The sequence below is a fragment of the Meles meles genome, chromosome 1, assembly GCF_922984935.1.
Source record: "Meles meles chromosome 1, mMelMel3.1 paternal haplotype, whole genome shotgun sequence".
In the NCBI taxonomy this organism is placed as follows: domain Eukaryota; kingdom Metazoa; phylum Chordata; class Mammalia; order Carnivora; family Mustelidae; genus Meles; species Meles meles.
The window spans coordinates 186429240-186447487 of record NC_060066.1 but is presented as its reverse complement, the minus strand read 5'-3'; the positions used below and the strand labels follow the sequence as shown (position 1 = coordinate 186447487).

The following is an 18248-nucleotide window of genomic DNA, read 5'->3' as shown; positions in this document are numbered from 1 at the left end:
CGTTTGGTTTCTTAAGTTCCACCTGAGTGAAATCATATGGTATTTGTCTTTCTCTGGCTTATTTCGCTTAGCATTACAGTCTAGCTCTACCCATCCATGTTGTTGCAAATGGCAAGATTTCATTTTCTTTTATGGCAGAATAATTTTCCAGTGTACGTACGTGTGTACACACACACACACACACAGAGACACACACACTTCTTTTTATGCATTCGTCTATCAGCGGGCACTTGGGCTGCTTCTATAGTTTGGCTATTGTTAAGTAACGCCACAATAAACATAGGGATGCATGTATCCCTTTGAATTAGCATTTTTGTATTTTTTAAGATTTTATTTGCCCATTTCAGAGTAAGAAAGAGGGAGCTATCAGGGGGAGGAGCAGAGGGAGATATAGCAGACCCCCAGCTAAGGAGGGATCCCAATGGAGCAGGCTCGATCCTGGGATTCTGGGAGCATGACTTGAGCCAAAGGTAGATCCTTAACTGAATGAGCCACCCAAGTGCCCCAGTATTTTCGTATTCTTTGGGTAAATACCCAATGGTATTATTAGTGGATGGGTAAATTTTTTTTTTGAGGAAGCTCCATACTGTTTTCCAGAATGGCTGCACCAGATGGCATTACCACTCCCAGCGCACAAGGGTTCCTATTTCTCCAGGTCCTCGACACGTTTCTTATGATTTCAGCCATTCTGACAGGTGTGAGGTGTACGTCATTGTTGTTTTGATTTACAGTTCCCTGAGCATCTTTCCATGTCTATTGGCCATCTGTCCTCAGGGAAACATCTGTTCACGGCTGCTGTCTTGTCTTAATCGGATTATTTGGTGTTTCTTCCCCGCCCCCCCCCCTTTTTTGAGTAGGCTCTATGCCCACATGGGGCTCGAACTCACAACTCTGAGACTAAGATTTGCGTGTTCTACCAACTGAGCTAGCCAGGTACCGAGTTGTAGACTGGTTGGCCTTGGCCAGGTGAGGACTAAAGGCACCACAAAGTGCTTTGGACTCTAGCATTTGTTTACTGTTGCCACCCAGACCTAGTCCCGTGGCCAGAGGAAACCTTAGTTGCATAATCAACTGACTACAGAAGAGGGGGACCCACAAACGCCAGCTAACACAACCAAGGAGGGAGGGCCTGGGTTCTGCCTATCTCACCATACATCCTTTGTATGTACCCCACCCTGAACCTAGTTCTCCTGTCAGACCCAAGGTCTGCTATGATCAGACTTCTATTTAAGTTAAGTGGGGGTCCATTATGCAATAGACTATGTACTATGTACCCTGCTGTTTATAGCCATTAGGAAAGGATACCCTACACAGAAATTCATTAGACTCTAAATACGTCCTAAAATTACTTCCAAGTGAAAACTGGGTTTAAAAGACTAAAACTGGTCAGAGTAAAACAGGACAGGCAGTTTTATGGAGATTTTTTTCTTTATTGAGAAACTTAAGACTTGGGTACATCAAATAAAACCAATTTCTGGGGGGAAAAAATCAAAACCCACAATAGAAAAAAAAAAAAGTTAACACTGTCTGGGCCATGGCAGAACCCAGAGAATATATTCTTTTAATTGAAAAGTTCTAGGTGCTTCATAATTGACCTTTTGATACAAAATGACCTATTAAATTTCCCAATTTGTGGTTCTTGGTGTTGAGGTCCATAGGACACGCTAGAAATCTTCAAACCTTGAGCTGAATTCCAGGAGGGGTTATTTGGCTTTTGAATCCTGAAAAGCAAAGCACCAACACAAATTAAATGCATAATCAGAAAAACCAGAGTTGCACTGAAATCTCTGGCTTATCAAAAGGTACCGCCGAGAGCAGTGCTTCTTGACACTAGGGTGGGGCAAGTTTTGCTGGGGCTATCCTGTGCACTGTGGGCATTGAGCAGTAGCCCTAGCCTCTGCCCATGGGATGCCAGTGACACCTCTCCAGCCGTGACAACCAAAATAGGTCTCCATTGGCAAATGTCCTCTGAGGGGGCACTCCTGGCTGAGAACCCCCTGCTCTGAGGCTAGCTAGGTACTATAAAGCCCCAAACCCTTCCAGGCCACCCTGTACTCAAAGCTACCACTCTCTCGCTTAGATACCAAATGAAGAGTCCAGGCCCTTACCATGTGTCCTTCCCTTGTCTCTGACTCTGATTCATCTGGTTGCCTCCTTCCTCCATCAGGAGGAACCCGCTAGTCCTTGTCAGAGTTCCCAGCTAAGCCTCACTTACCCCCGCCCCTGTGGACGGGGGGCACAGCTGCCAGGGTCAGAGTGGACAAGAACACGCCCTGTAACTGGAGGCAGGAGTGTCTGTCTCTCCCACACACCGACACCAGGGCCCGTGCCCCTTGTGCTCCCAGAGCCACGCAGCGGCTGCATACACAGCTGCCCCCCCGCCCCCAACCTCAAGGCAAACCAGGGAGATACGATCATAGAGATGAGGCTCCGGGATCTGATTATCACAACACCTCGTGTATCTGTCGTTAATCTAAACCAAAAAAGGTCATTCTTAAGAAAGAGCTAACCAGGGGCTCCTCATAAAGAAAACTGTTCTCTCTTCTCCAAGTTAACTCTTCCAGATGACAGAGAGAATCCAGGTGACAGCCTGCCCAGGTTACCGGGGCTCTCTATGCTGCCCTGAATCTTTTAGGAAGCTATTTGTAAGCAAAGCCATTGCAGAAAACAAAAACAGCCAAACATACGGTTTCTCCTTGTCTAAGAGGTAGCAGCAGCAACAGCGCCCACCTTCTGGGCAGCTTCTTTCTTGGCATGATGAGCCTGTAGAACCGCCACGGCTTCATCCACCTGTGAGGAATCTCCGGGCAGTTAGTGACATCTGCAGAGAGGCCCTCAGCCCCTCCCTGGTGTGCAGGCCTGGCAGCAGCGTCTCTCGGTGCAGCCTGCTCTTCCTGATTCCGCCCCCCGCAGCAGCTCGCAAGTCACAGGCAAGGCGCGAGGAGAGGGTCAGGAGACAGCAGACCCGTGCGCCGCTGCAGGGTGTGGGGACCAGCTCACCTTGGAGCGGAGCGACTCGGGGGACTCCAGCATGTGTAGCAGCTCAGAGTTGTCGATCTCCAGCAGCATGCCCGTGATTTTTCCAGCCAGGTTTGAATGCATGGTTTGGATGAGTGGGAACAAACGTTCTCCTGGGGAAAGAGATTTAATTAAAGTAAAGCCCAGGGTGACTCCCAGTGAATGGACACCGGCGTTCGGGTCAGTGCCAGGCTCCGGCCCCCTCTTCCACAAACACATGGATCACTCACCCAGCATCTGCTTTTGCTCTTGGGGGGGTGCTGCGGCCAGCATGGACGCGGTCAGGGGCTCCTGGCCCTGCACGTGGACCGCAGGCTGCGGTGCCTGGGAACCAGGAGAGGCAGCAGGTTAGCAGTAAGCCTGATGGTCCTGAGCCTGACCACTCAGTCTGAAAGGCTACTATGTGACAGAGATGGAGGTGGCGGTCCTTGCTGCCAAGGAAGTAAAGGCAGGCCTTCGGGATGAGGGCGTTACAGGAGCAACAGAGTTGTAAGCTTGAACACAAAACCAACTACAATAAAAACCGCGTGCTATTAAAAGGGACAGGAAGGGAGTAAGAAAATAAACCTAGAAGGCGCAGACCATCAAATGATTCCATTTATAACTACATCCCACATCACTTTATCATACCAAATGTTTGTATTTTATCCAACGCCCCAGGACTGTCAGCACGCATTGTCAATGCCAGCCACGGGCCTGAAAGTAAGGCTCTGAAGGTAAAGACTATTTTACTCAAGCGAGGCTCTGAGGCAACTGCATTTAGACAGCAGGAAGCACGAGCAGGTCACTTAGGGGCCACAAGGTAGACTGTGGCTCCTCTACGCTGGTTACTTCTGGGCTCTAGGTCCAGTCCCCCACCCCAACTTAAGATCTCTAAAGCTGACTTCTCTTCTGTCAGATGAAGCTCTTTCCTGCCTTCACATCCCAGTTTTGCAGAACAGCTAAGGATCAACTCAGCCAGCGGACACGAGCAGCTCAGAGAGCTAAGTGAGCACACACACGTTGTAAAGAGGAGGGCAGAAACCCCAGCTCTTTCTGCTGGGGCATTTCTGAGTAGACTACTGTGGGGAGGAATACTTCCCAGCCCCTTCTCTCCCAGGACAGAGAGCCTCTGACAGGCAGTGTCACCACAGGAAACCCGGCACCCTGACACGGAGCGGGCACTCAGTACCTGCAGGAGGCATCAAAGCCAAGCTCCTTGTCAATCAGATGCAAACATGCAGTTTGGCAGGCCTCACCTGCAGAGGCTGGATGGCGGGGTGAGGGCTGCGGACGCTGGAGGCGTATTTATAAGGTGCGACAGCCCGCGGAGCAGCAGCAGCGACGGCAGCACGAGGTGCTAAGGTCTGCACAGCTGTGGGAACACCTTAGGAAAAGAACAAGCAAGATTAAAGCCCGTCAGTCTGGGCAAAGACCCGTCAAATCCCATCTTTCCCCCTTCTGTGTGCATCCAATACCACCTCCAGACTGGCAGCTGTCAGTCAGCCCTTGCTGGGCGGCGCCAGCCCCACCAAAGTCCATAGCCAAGCGGTCCGGGCACTCAGACCCTACAACAGACCAGCAAATGCACATCAGTGTCGGCAGCAGGTGTCCAACTGGCCACGTCCCACGGAAGGAGCCATTCCAAAGCCTGTTCACACAACACATCGCACACGGGACCACGACTGCTACTTTCATGGAGCAGCCAACAGAGAACACACAACTCTCTCCACTTCTTGGAATACAGGACAGTCTGTAAAGAACAGTCTCCTTCAATCTCCCAACCCCACCCAAAAGAATAGGCTGCCTCTGTAGTCATCCAGCTAACAAGCTTCTATAATTAACCTCTCTCACATGAGTCACCAATGAGCAGCATTCTTGAAGTCACCGACACTCCTAGAACTCCCATTGTTTCTCTGCTCCTTATGTACCAACCAGAGTGCACAGCTAAGATTACAGAATCAGAACTGGAACGTGGGCCCAACAAACTGACCAACCCTGGGCAGAGCCTAGTCACCTGACTCCCTCCTCCCCAGGCCATACTTCTCAAGGCCAGTTTGCTCACCGACTCTCTGAGCGGTAGTAGGGAGGCCGCGAGAGGCCGGAGCATTACCAGTTGGAGCCAGATGGCGAAGAGCGGGACGAGGCCCAGACTGGCGGATAGCACTTGGCATTCCTTGGAAGCCTGGTGAAGACAAAAATTGTGTGTAGTTGATGAAGCACATAGACCAGAACCAAGGCTGCGCCTCAGAGCGGGCAAGGCGGGGAGGCATATCCTGGTGATCAAATCACCGTTCCCCACCACCTACCTTGAGGTCTCCCACCTTGCTGCCAGCGGGGATTAGGCCTCATCTGTGCTAACTGGTTAGGTGTATAATACGGAGGTCTTCCCTGAGCCTGCAAGAAAGAGTACCCAGGCCCTTTTACTTGAAGGACTTGAGTCCACATGAGAGAAAAAAAAGTCTCATCTCCTCTCACTTCCAGGCCCGAGGCTAATTACTCAAGAAGTTCTCGGAGCTTTCAAAGGCCAGTTAATGGGGATTCTTTCATTCTAACTACTGCGTGAGAGAATGAATTCATTTTCATTCATTTCATTCATTTTCATTTCATGCTGACCACCTGAACTCCAATATCCAAAACCCCTCTCCCCAACCACCACAGGCTGCGGAACAGCCATCGGGGGTAGGTTCCAAAGATCCATGAACACCAGCAGACCCACCTGTGGAACCGCCGGCACAAAGTAACCGCCAGCTGCAGGCTGGAACTGATTTAAGATGGCATTGGCCGGGAGCGCTCGCATTCCAGCCACCCGCTGCATGTACTGGTTGGTCAGGTGAGCCTTTCTCTCTTCCTTCCTCTGGGCCAGAGCAACATATAGTGGCTTGGAGCCCACGATGCGTCCATTCATCTCAGTGACGGCTTTGGTCGCCTCTTCAGGAGATGAGAAGCAGACAAAGCCAAACCCTTTGCTTCTCCCATCCTCCAACATTACCTACAAAGGGACCAGCTACTTAAGGAAAAAGTGTTCTATGTTGGGGGACAGCTATTAAGAGCCAAAAAACCTGGTTTCTATTGCAAGAGTTCCCAAGTCTAGGAGAAGAGTTCTAGCCCTGTCACAGGATGCACCCTGGGCCAATTAAGTCACAGCCTCTAAGGACAGGACTTAGGCATTTTCTTTGTTAGATCCCCAGGTGATCCTAATTTTCTAAACACTATGATATGGTTAATGGTTAAAGCAGGAACCCAAAGATGTTTCTTGACACCTAGAAGCGCAGTAGCTACCTTTAGGTACCCCCTAGGATCTGGGCAGTGTTAAGTTATTTACTTGTAGAATGCATCTGCCCAAGACCTTGGTGAACAAAACTTTGATCATCTCTTAGCAAGGTAAAGATATGCTTTTGAGATACCACATACACACAGGAGTTACAAAACCAATGACTGCCACCATTAATTCAATGGGAGTGAACAGCAGAAAGATGACCAGCTAGAAAAGACAGCTGGGGCGCCTGGGTGGCTCAGTGGGTTAAGCCGCTGCCTTCGGCTCAGGTCATGATCTCAGGTCCTGGGATCGAGTCCCGCATCGGGCTCTCTGCTCGGCAGGGACCCTGCTTCCCTCTCTCTCTCTCTGCCTGCCTCTCTATCTACCTGTGATCTCTCTCTGTCAAATAAATAAATAAAATCTTTAAAAAAAAAAAAAAAAAAAGACAGCTGGATTCTAGTCCCAGTTCAGCAATTTCTAAGCTGCGTGATTTTTATTTATTTATTTATTTTTTTTTTTTTTTAGATTTTATTTATTTATTTGACAGAGAGAGAGAGATCACAAGTAGGCAGAGAGGCAGGCAGAGAGAGAGGAGGAAGCAGGCTCCCCGCAGAGCAGAGAGCCCGATGCGGGGCTTGATCCCAGGACCCTGAGATCATGACCTGAGCCGAAGGCAGCGGCTTAATCCACTGAGCCACCCAGGCGCCCCTAAGCTGCGTGATTTTTAAAAAGATTTTTATTTATTTGAGATAGAGCACAAATAGGGGGGAGCGGCAGAGGGAGAAGCAAGTTCCCCAATGAGCAGAGCGCCTGACGAGGGGCCTTATGCCAGGACCCCAGGATCATGACCTGAGCCAAAGACATGCTCAACCCAACTGAGCCACCCAGGCACCCCTCACCCTATTTGTATGTATTTTTGAGAGAGAGAGAGAGAGAGAGAGAACGTGCGTGCGCACAAACATGCATGCATACACGGGAACATGGGTGGGGGTGGGCAGAGGGAGAGGATGGAGGGAGGGGGAGAATGCGCACAAGCAGAAGGGCAGCAGGCTCCCTGCTGAGCAGGGAGCCTAATTGGGGCTTGATCCCAGCACCCTGGGATCATCACAAGCCGAAGGCAGATGCTTAAATGACTGAGCCACCCAGGCATCCCAGAGGGATAGAAGGTTTAAAGCAGGCTCTACACTCAGCAGAGCCCAGATGTGGGGCTTAATCTCAGGACCCTGCAATCATGACCTGAGCTGAAATCAAGAATCAGATTTTTAACTGAGCCACCTAGGCTAGGTGCCCTTAAACTACGTGAAACGTTTACCCTTTCTGAAGCTCAATGCCCACCAGACCCCCTATGGCCAAATGCCACGAAGCCAAGGTCTACCGGTTCAGGCCATCTTTCCCCACATAGAGCCAGTCAGATGGCTCTTCTCCTCACCTGAAAAGGTCACTTATAGCTTACCCCGGCCTACCTCCTCAGAAACACTGATAGCAATAGGTCAATGTGTGCTCAGCACCATTTTGTGTCTTAGCTTGCTCCTGGACAGCCCTCCAGAGGAGGAGTACATGAAAATAAGGATGTGTACCAACTCAAATGGACCCCATCAAAGAGATGGGCCAGGACAGTGTCTGAAAACATGACACCCTGATCTTGAAAATGGTGCCTGTGAAACTTGCCAAGACACAGTTCTTTTATTCTCTTCCTACAAATGCCAACTCAAGCTCTGTGCTGATAAGCAAGGAGAGACCATCATACCTCACACTGATGAAGGCCAGTCAAGGAGGTGATAAGAGGGAAGGGGCATGGCAACAAGGAACCCTGACGGGGTGGGCCTGGATCAAATGCCTGCAGACAACTGATTTTCCTCTGATGATGCTACCAGGTTGTGCGGGACTTAAAGCTAAGGGCCAAGGCAGGGTCACCACATCTTTCCCAGCCCACTTGGCCTCTGTTCTCATCCCCAAGAGGACTGATGTGTGCTGCATCTCCGCAGAGCATGAGTGTCTGTATCAGGCTATGACTCCAAATTCTCACACGCCATCACTGCTCATGACGCCCCCCCCCGTGGACAAAGGCCATGCACGCACCACCCTCACATAACCCACGTTCCCCTGTTCCCGGACTCCCAGACTCCGCGTCCTCATCTTTAGGAGGGAATTCAAAAGCACTCGCCCTGCTCCATCAGCTGACAGGATAATCAAAGAAAACCAAGGAAATGATGCACACTGCAAACCGTGAGAGAGCCACCTTTCCACTCCCGTCCTCCACCTTTAGCTTTGTTCGGTCAGGCCAGCAGTCCCAACCCCAGTTCCCAAGTCCTCAAAATACACTTGTTCAAGGATGAAGTGTGGCAGAGTCGTAGAGACAGGCCCCAAGACAAATGGAAAACAACCTGTCTGGATTTCCTCTGCTCATACTGTCGCACCATCTGTCCCCACGCCAGCACAGAGCAGCAAAGAATGGGAAAGATTCAGGTGCTTGGGGGTCAAGATGGGGGACTGCTCAGATGACCTCCACACCTCAGTGTCTGGGAGGCTGTGCCACGTATACATAACGAAATGCCTTCTCCAGAGCATATACTCAGACGCGTAACTGAACGCCAGGAGGGACTGGCTAGATTAGCGTATCTATTCTCAGAAATGAACCAAGTTAGAGTCTACTACTTCAATGAAACAAATGCCAATAAACCTCCAAAAAACTGCAATTTCTATTTTCGATCCCAATCTCAGTATAAAATACCTTAGCACTGGTGATTGATCCAAAAGGAGAAAACTCTTTCCTTAACTTCTCATCATCAATGGTATCATCCAAGTTCTTAATGTAGAGATTCACCCCCTGAAGCAGAAGGATCACTGTTAATGCATATCTGTACCCCACAGATCCCCTAAGAAACTGGTTCTCAAAATTTGGTCCTAGACCCCCTTCTTGGGTACTTCCTAGAAATGCAAATTCTTGGGCCCAAACCCCAATCCACTGAATCCAAAATTCTGGGGTTCTGAAAGCCATGTTTTCACAAGCCCTGCAGGGGGATCCTGATGCAGGCTCAGGGTTGAGATTCCCGCCAAGGACTCTGACGGGACCCCCAGTGTGGGCCTGGCTTTCTGCACAGCTACTCTGGCTGGCCGCTGGGACCAGCGGGGCTCCTGCCCCCAGTCAAACAAAGGGTGAGCATTTAAGTACAAAGAACCCATACAAATAAGAACAGACTGAGGCTTCCGGAATGAGTCCCTAAATGAATACATCAATCTTCCACCCTGTTCTAGAATCACCACTGTTTCTGGTAGGTATTTCCCTATACAACTGAGGATCTTGGGAGAAAGGAAAGAAGAGGCAGATTCCCAGTCCCCAGAGAGAAAGCCTGCTTAACCTAGGGGTGCTCTTGCCAATTCCTGGACAGGAAGGCTATGCTAAGACCACCTCTCACCTGGTACCGACTAATTCTCTCTTGTTTTAGCTGCTCAAATTTCCGCTTTAACTCGGCCTGCCGTTCTACTTTCTTCTGTGCACGGCCTACAAAAATCACTTTCCCACTGATTTCTTTTCCATTCATCTCTTCCACGGCCTGAAGAGGAAACGGGTCTTAAATCAAAATGCAGAGGTAGGGGCCTTGCTCTGGAGGCCTGAAAGTACTACCAAATATTGGGAGAAGGAAATCTTTCCTATAGGAGTTAAGAACTAATCTCATTCCATCTGAAGGCAGCTAAGCAAATCCAAACTTCCTCGTGAGTAAAATGGGGTTACTACTTAAATGGGTTATCGGTCCAGGTAATACAGAAAAAAATGGTAGTTTTATAAATACAAGCACGGCAGACACGAGCCGAGGCTGCTAATCTGGGTGTCGAGGAGTCTCTCACGTTCTTGTGGGACGAGAGTGGCGCATGCAGAGCGCCCAGCATCACGCTTTCCCCACAAGCAGCCGCTACTGTCAGCAACTCTGCCACTCCTAGGGCCCGAGTCCCCTCAGTAGGAAGGGGAGCAAACACCCATCCTATTCCTTCAGCCTACAGGGGTGAACACTGAGGTGACAGGTACGTGCCAAGTGCTGTGGAACAGGTAAATGATGGGTTACCACATGAAGTCCCCTCAGGCCAGTAACTACATCACTACTACACTTGGGCAATGGCAGCCCCGCTCCACTATGTGCCAGCCAGGTCCTGCCCATAATCCAGGGCGACTTCTGCAAATGTTTCCCCGACCCTCGTGGGACTCTCACCTTATTGGCATCCTCGTGTTTTTCGTAACTCACAAAGCCAAAGCCTTTGGATTTCCCACTGGGATCTCTCATCACCTTGACACTTAGGGTCTTACCTATTACCAAAGGACAGAACTATTAGTAACACCATCTCTACTACAGCTCAAGGAGAGGCGGCTTCTCTAGGAGCCCAAACGAAGCCAACTCTCACTGAAGCCAGATGAGCTCTAGAAAGAGGCCCTAGGCCTAGCCTTCTACCTCTGGCCAAGCTACTGAGATAGCCCTGGGGCCGGGATGAGAGAGGATGAAGCCAAGAGTCTACTCCTATCTACTCTGTGGCCCTGTCAAGCAAGGGAGTTAACTTCTGGGCTGGGGCGCCATCATCTCTGAAGCAACTAAGGTACAGGAGCTCTACATCTGGCGGACTGTGGAACGGGGCACACGGGGTGAAGAAGCCCAACTTACCAAACTGGCTGAACAGCTCTTTCAGACTCTCATCATCCACCTCTTCCCCAAAGTTTTTGATATAAACATTGGTGAACTCCTTGGCTTTGGCTCCAAGCTCAGCTTCCCGCTCTTTTCGAGACTTGAATCTGCCCACAAACCTAAAAAGAGACCATGGAAAACAGTGAACACCCGGAGGAACAAATCATGATTTCCAGGGGCCCAAAGGAACACAGGTTAAAGGCTGACAGGAGAGGTTAAAACACACGAGTCCCCAACCAACCACCAAGACAGCAGGCTCAGAGACGCCCCAACTTCCCAGCAGAAAGAGAGAGGTGGGACTGTCCTCCAAGGACCAGCCCCAGGACTCCTGGCTCAGACCAGGGCTACTCCTACCACATCACACTGCCTTCGTGAAGAAACCTGATGACCATGTTTTTAAAACGTTCATTTCTGTGCATCTATGTAAATGCATAGAAAAGGTCTGGAAGGATACAAACCAAACTGTTAAGAGGGGTTAGTGCCAGGGGTGAGACTGCTAGAGTGAACTGTGAGGTAGCCTTTGTCTTTGCACTGGACTCATTCCCGTGCTGTTGACACAAGTGGGGGAATGTATCCATACACTGAAAATCTTTTGATCTCTTTCTAGTGATACCACTGGCCACATACACATTATCAAGAAAATTCATCCCCTGGTCTGCTCAACATAAAAAGAACAGAAATGATTTTTGCTTGCTATAGCCAAGACTTATTGTCCCTTCTCTCCCTGCATGGCTTAGCTAAGACCTCCCCACCTCCCTATTCTGCATAACCACACCAAAGCGACAAGGTCTATAATGAACAGTGTCTTCTGCCATCAGATGAGATTTTTCATTATAACCGAATTAAGTATTACTGTGGAGCCAGCCTTGTATGAGAAGGCCACTGAGTCATAAGTTAGCCAAGTGGAGATCTGGGGACAATTTGGCATCAACCCCTAGCAAATGACCCCATGGACAGACTAGAGTCACAGGAAGGCCGAGGTCACATGGCTAGTACACAGCTCCTGGTCAGTCCAGGGCCCTCTCCACTCTGCCGCTGGGCAAGACCCCTGCTCAGAAAGGGCTCAGAGCTGCCTTCCAGCAAGCCCCAGTTGCCGGTGCTCACAAAACCCACGGACAGATGATGCTTTTAAGGGAGAGGCGGCAGGCAGGCCATGGCTTGGGCAGGAAGCCCACCTTGGCGAGTCAAAAGGGCTGCCACGGCTCGGGCAGGGAGACTCACCAGCCCTGGAGTGGAGAGGTAGGAGCAGGCCACACTTGGGCCGAGAGAACCAGTAGCCGCCTTGTGTGTGCCAGTTAATACCGAGGTGGGGCCACGGCTGGCTCATGCGATGGCTGTTGCTCCGGACTGGGACACTCACACTTTGCGGTCATTGAGGAGCATGCCGTTCATCTTCTCGATGGCCTTGTCAGCAGCCTCTTGCGTCTCGAAGTGGACAAAGGCATAACCCTTAGAGCCGTTCTCATCACACACCACCTGCCAGAGACAAGGCAGACCACTGTGGCACCACTGGCACCCCCAAAGATCCGAGAACCACATGGTCTTTTGCTCAGAGTTCCCGGGATCTGAGAGGCCGCTGGCCCATCCACGGTCCAAAGACAGAAGACTACAGCACAACAGTCAAGTTTTCCTAACATGAAGCATACCACCAGGCACCTTAGTGATGTTCTGTTTACAAATGGCAGCCACTATTAGGCTGCTTCTATTCCGAGTGTTTTATTTCATTGAAAGACCTTGAGACTGGGTGCAAAAGCCCGTGCTGCAGAAAAAGTGACCAGTTTCCAAGCCCACAATAGAATTCCAGTCTAGTGCACAGTCAGACACATAAACCACCACCACACCAGTTGTATAAAAATTCTCCACACAAACAGGTGCAGAGAAGGAAGAGGATGATTTTACGCTTCTGAAATGACTAAGTACAGCTGCCTGGAGACCCGAGCCCCTGCTCTACCCCCCGCCCCCACGAAAGAGAAACCCTTTGATGCCCTCCAAAGGTAGGAAACAGGAAGGATATTTTAGGCAGAAGAAAGAATAAACAAAGACACAAACTACCTGCTGGTCGCACTGGGTTGTGGCACAAGATTACCTACAGGGAACTTGTAGGCTGTAGCCATTGCTAGCATTTTGAAAATGACCATATCCTGTCGCCCAATTCCAAGGCTGTTCCCCCTGTAGTATTTCTCTTGTTTTCGTGAGTCAGTAATTACTCTGAAGTCATTTAATCAGTGCTTACCTTGCAAGACAGAATGTTTCCAAAAGCAGAAAAAGTATCATAAAGTGCCTTGTTATCTATAGATTTGTCCAGATTCTTGATGAAGACGTTTCCCACACCAGATTTTCTCAAAGAGGGATCCCTCTGAGACCACATGATACGGATTGGCTTTCCCTTAATCACATCAAAGTTCATGGTATCCAAGGCCCGCTCGGCTGGAAGAGAGAAACACATTTCAATCAAGGAAATAAAATGTCACCTTGTGTAGATGACTGCCACCATCCCAGGAAACAGAGACTTTTCAGGTAATCACTCAGACAAAAGGCAACTCTTAAAATAAAAGGGCATGCGATCCCTCTAGCCTGTGTTGCCCCTGAGGGCAGCCTTCTGGCCAGTCGCTCTGCTTCCTGGCAGAAGCCTCCAGCCCTCTGGGTTGTACCCTTGTTGGGTAAGGGGGTCAGGCAAGATTATCTAAATGGCCTTCTGGCCCCAAGATCAAATCATAATACTGCACATTTGACTAAGTGGTATCAGTTATAAAAACTTAGCTGCCTACCACCCATGGTGACCCAGGTGAGACAGGTGATACTATCTATTTCATAAAACAAGCAAACTTATACCCGGGATAGCTAAGTCACGCAACTAAGAAACTAATACCAGACTTTGATTATTTTTCAGTAAGGTATTACATCAAATTACCAACTAGCTGTCATTTTGTCTACGATCCGTCTACGAGACAAATGACAGAACAAAATCTAGGAATGACTGACTGGGGAGAATGTGCTATCCCTGAATGTAGTCCAGTTTCTTGTATTTTCAATTTCTGAAAACAGAAATTGATTCAAAAACCTCAAAATGATAGATACTAATGGTCACACATGGAAACAGTATTTTTATTATCCGGACGATAAAGATGAAGCCGCATCTTTCTAAGCAGGCAACGCATTATGGTTGTTTCCAGGCCTTCTCAAGTCTTAGTTTGAGCTCTTTGGAATTCTAGAACTTCAAATGCCCTGCGACTCAACCAAGTTCTCCATCCAGCGCCTTGGGACACTCCTCGGCTTCCCAACAAATACATGTATGTGTGTACCAGAGACCACTTAAAGGACGAGAAACTAAAACGTACCATCACCTGTCAGGAGGAAGCCTTCTCTTATTGGAAGTAACAGGATCCCAGAGCTGGTAGAGGGGGGAGCCGGAGGGGGTTTCTCCTGTCTCAAGGTACCACCTCACTTAAGACAGAACACAAAATTCCCTACCTCTGTCCCCCCACAAGCCCAACTGTCCAATCAGCGGAGGAAGTATCTCCTTTTCACTCCTCTCCAACCACCCTTCCCACCTTCTCAGGTGGGTTGGTTGAGTGTGGGAGGGAAGGTCACGGAAAGCAGAGACTGGGGCAGATCCAACTCAGGAAAAGTCCAGGCACAGAAGCAGTCATTTCTGAGGATTATCTGGGACCCCAGGGTCTCAATGATTAGCAGCGAAGGAGCCATTTCAACACAGCTCCCCGTGTCTTTCCAGACAGCGCTGCAGAAGACAAGTCGGCTTAGACTAACAAATCTGGCTGCACTTATTTATAGCAGGGAGAGGACCTGCAGAGGCATGTGCTGGCAGACTCACTGACCAGTGGCTTCTGCTACTATTACCAAGTGACAGGACTTTTGATCAGAAAGTGTCAAAGAGGCAGACAACAGCCAATGTACCCACTACTTGCCCCCAAAGGCCACACTTGGCCACCTTTGTGCCCTCTGGCCAGACACAGCTCAGCACACACAGGGAGTTAAGGGTAGCAGCGCCTCTCATCTCTCAACAAGTCCGATTCTCTGGTCTCAGCTGCAGCCTGGGCAAGTGACATTCTCTGTGCTTCACGGACAGCGAACAAAGTGTGGACAAAAATAGGGACGCAGAGATCCTTTGCCATAGAATGGCTTGTTTCTCCCAGTAATGGTCTCTACAGTTGTTCCCTTTTAATCTGAAGTCACGTGCGGCCCCTGATTAGGTTTCCTCTGGCCTTGCTCCGGCCACGCCTGCAGCATACCTCTCCACTGTTCCAAGCAAGGGCCCGAGTCTGGGCCTGGGCTGGCGGGGCCGGGCACTGGCACTCCCAGCGGAGCCTCCAACCTTCTGCAGTTCCTTTTCCCTCTCAGGAGTCCCCATTTTCTTCAGATGGGATGAAGGAGAAGGGTTTTGACAAGGATGAAGCTCTGTTCACAGGTGAGGCCATCATCTCCACCAGACCAGTCAATTTACCCACGGTGTTACCCCAGACTACCTGGATACCCCTTCTCCACCGCCCAGGGCTTTGTCCAGGGAGTAGAGGAGTCCTCCACCCCAGGACCAAAGCCACGGACCCAGGAGCTGGCCTGGCACATGTCGTTCACAGGGCGCCATTGTGAGCCCCTGCTCCAGTAAAACGAACAGAATTGTTCCCACCGCCTCCCACTTGCCCTGAAAGACCCCTTATCCGTACAAAAGCAACGAGACTCAGTCCAGGGTAAAGATAGGGATGGGAGCAACAGCTTTAGAATCTAAAATTCCTACAAGAATTGTCTATCAATTGTTCTGCCTTTTTGGCAGGGCCGTGAGGAGCATGAACCCAAGCTCAGTGACCAGACAAGGGTCCCACTTAAAGCAGGACCACATACATGGAGTGACAGGGACTTTCTCCAAATCCCACTGTACAGTCTCCTCGGTTTCCAGCCCCACCGCCACCACTGATTATGCCCAAGGTCACCCAGTTAGCAAGCAGTGGAAGCAAGACTGAAACTCCGGTCACCTGACGCCAGGGAGCTTCATTCTCAACCCCTGCATCGGGCAGACTCCGAGGGTCCCCCCTAGGATGCCACCAATCTGGGGATATAAGCGTCTACTCACCGTCAGCCGGTTGCTGGAAGTTGACGTAGGCATAACCCAGGGAACGGCGGGTGATCATGTCGCGGCAGACCCGGATGGACAGCACAGGCCCCGCAGGACTGAACTTTTCATACAGCATGGCTTCGGTGACGTCCGAGTGCAGGTCACCCACGTAGAGGGAGGCCATGGGGTAGCTGCTGGCCGCAGCGTTCATCTCCCCAGCCCCCACCACCCCGAGCCCCGCCAGGAGAACTTCTTATAGGGACCACACAGGACAAAAGGGGCTCTTCTCGGAGCCGTGGCCCGCGCCGCGGCTCACAGGTGGCAGAGCGAAGCTAAACAGACGCCGGAGCAGGCTCGGAGAGACGGGGGACCGGAAGGAGGAGTTCGGGGACAGCTCGTTCGAGACTGCAAAACCGCAGACAAAAGGCTCTCAAAAACAATATGGCCCTCCCTGGGAGTTTGTAATTTTGCAGCTGTCCTGGTCTGAAGCTCCAAATTTCGAAAGAAGGGGAAAAAAATAACGCACTAAAACGGGGACTCCCCTCCAAATTATAAAAATTCTCCAAGAGGCAACCGAAGGGTGCCCACGGCGGCCTCCGGGACACGCGTTTCTCTATAAATATAGGCCTCGGGCTCCCGGCGGTTTAAGATTACAGCAGCCTGGAGAAGAGGGAAACCAAATCTTGGTCGGCGCCGACTCGGCAAGCCCCGGGGGCCGGGCGCGCAGCCTCCTCCCACGCCGGGCCGGCGAAGGGCAGCGCGGACACGTGGTGCGCCCGGGGACGACGCGCTGGGGGCGAGGGCGGCGGGCGCGGGGCTGCCACGCGGCGCGGGGGCGGCCGGAGCGGAGGCGCGTGGACGCGGGCGGGCGGCTCACCACGGGACCGACGGACGCCAAGGTGCGGCGGCGGGCGCGGGCAGGCCGGAAGCGTGCAGAAGTGACTTCCCCGCGGGCTCTCCGAGGAGGATGCGCTTTTCTCTTTCTCTCTCTCTTTTTTTTTAGGTTTTAAAGCATTTTCGGGTTTTTTTAAATCTTTTCTTGTTTTTCCTTCAGGCTCCTAAAGCCCGAAGGCAACGGAGGCTGCGGCGACCCGGGGCGGAGAGAGGCGGCTGGGGGAGCCACCGCTCCATTTATACCCGCCCGCCCCGGGCGCTGCTGGTCGAAGGGCGCCTCGCGACCTGGGCGCAGTCGTGCCCGCCCACTCGGCCCGGGGGCCCGAGGCGGGGCGGCCACGCGAGAGCGACCCGGCGCGGCCGCGCGGCGCCACAGCGACCCCTGGTGCGCGGAGGACCGCTCCGCCGGGGTCTCCTTGGGACCCAGGGTCCGCCTTCCAGGCGGGAAGACCGCGTCGGGCCCTCTGGGAACAGAACACCTGTAACCCACCCACAGGCGCAACGTTTATAATCCACGTGTTGCTTATTGTAAAATAAAGATGACATGAAATAGTTACGATATAATAAGTGGTTCAGCATGTAAGGACCCAAATACGGAAGACATTCTGAAGTTTCAGAGTAATAGGACGCAGAGGTAGTTACCCAGACCCCGACAGCCACATCTGCGGGAGTATCCATGGGCGATGGGATTAAATGTCGGCAAAGCCTCCAAAGAACAAAATACAACCATCCCCCACTACATGATAGTTGACATTTAAGGGAGCAAAAATATTTCTGTTAAGGGAGGAGGAGAAGAGGATAGATGAAATAGGTGAAGGGGATTAAGAAGTACAAACCTCCAGTTGTGAAATAAATTACAGGGATGAAAAGTACAATGTAGGAAATACAGTCAAGAATATTGTAATAACAAGGCACCTGGGTGGCTCAGTTGCTTAAGCGTCTGCCTTCTGCTCAGGTCATGATCCCAGAGTACAGGGATCGAGCCCCACATCGGGCTTCTCTCTCTGCTTGCAGCTCCCCCTGCTTGTGCTCTCTCTCTCCCTCTCTGACAAATAAATAAAATCTTAAAAAAAAAGAGAATATTGTCATAACTTTGTGCAGCGACAGAGAGTAACTACGCTTACTGTGGTGAGCATTTCCTAACGGTTGAACTGGTATCTTGTACACCTGAAACTAATATAATACTGTATGTCAACTATGCTTCAGTAAAAATTTTAAAAATAAAAAATAAGTTAAAAATACTTTGTTTCTAAATAAAAAGGAGTCAGTGTAGGCTGCAACAGTTAAAAACTTTTTTCACCTACATGAGGTTCTAAGACGCCATTTGAAAGTCATGTGGTATGTGGGACAAGTCTACATT

The 18248-nt window shown here is 50.6% G+C and overlaps 1 protein-coding gene and 1 non-coding gene across 7 annotated transcripts; both read right to left on the bottom strand.

Moving 5' to 3' along the window:
• Positions 1-1415: 1415 nt before the first annotated feature.
• Positions 1416-17172, bottom strand: PABPC4 (poly(A) binding protein cytoplasmic 4). 6 transcript variants are annotated; one of them, XM_046012308.1, is made up of 17 exons: positions 16872-17170; positions 16013-16654; positions 13160-13353; positions 12287-12402; positions 10906-11045; positions 10462-10556; positions 9673-9810; positions 8988-9083; positions 5717-5989; positions 5307-5394; positions 5063-5182; positions 4479-4565; positions 4257-4384; positions 3249-3342; positions 3001-3131; positions 2688-2790; positions 1416-1721 (listed from the first exon to the last, which is right to left on the bottom strand). In XM_046012308.1, the coding sequence occupies exons 2-16, from the start codon at positions 16203-16205 to the stop codon at positions 2701-2703; spliced, it is 1983 nt and encodes a 660-aa protein (XP_045868264.1). In that variant the 5' UTR covers positions 16206-16654; positions 16872-17170; the 3' UTR covers positions 1416-1721; positions 2688-2700. The 6 variants fall into 6 exon arrangements, with proteins under 6 accessions (XP_045868264.1, XP_045868271.1, XP_045868279.1 ...); XM_046012315.1 differs by having other exon boundaries at positions 2731-2790; positions 16013-17171; XM_046012323.1 differs by having other exon boundaries at positions 5111-5182; positions 16013-17171.
• Positions 8592-8726, bottom strand: LOC123928815. Its single transcript, XR_006815821.1, has one exon. It is a non-coding gene; the product is annotated as a small nucleolar RNA SNORA55 (small nucleolar RNA).
• Positions 17173-18248: the final 1076 nt, after the last annotated feature.

Bases quoted from the DNA above. Each gene is read 5' to 3' on its own strand.
- PABPC4 (XM_046012298.1), bottom strand. From the start codon at position 16,205: ATGAACGCTGCGGCCAGCAGCTACCCCATGGCCTCCCTCTACGTGGGT. The intron at 3,132-3,248 runs GTGAGTGATCCA...CTCTTTCCCCAG, and splicing joins AGAGCAAAAGCAGATGCTGG to GAGAACGTTTGTTCCCACTC. The intron at 2,791-3,000 runs GTGAGCTGGTCC...GATTCCTCACAG, and splicing joins CCGAGTCGCTCCGCTCCAAG to GTGGATGAAGCCGTGGCGGT.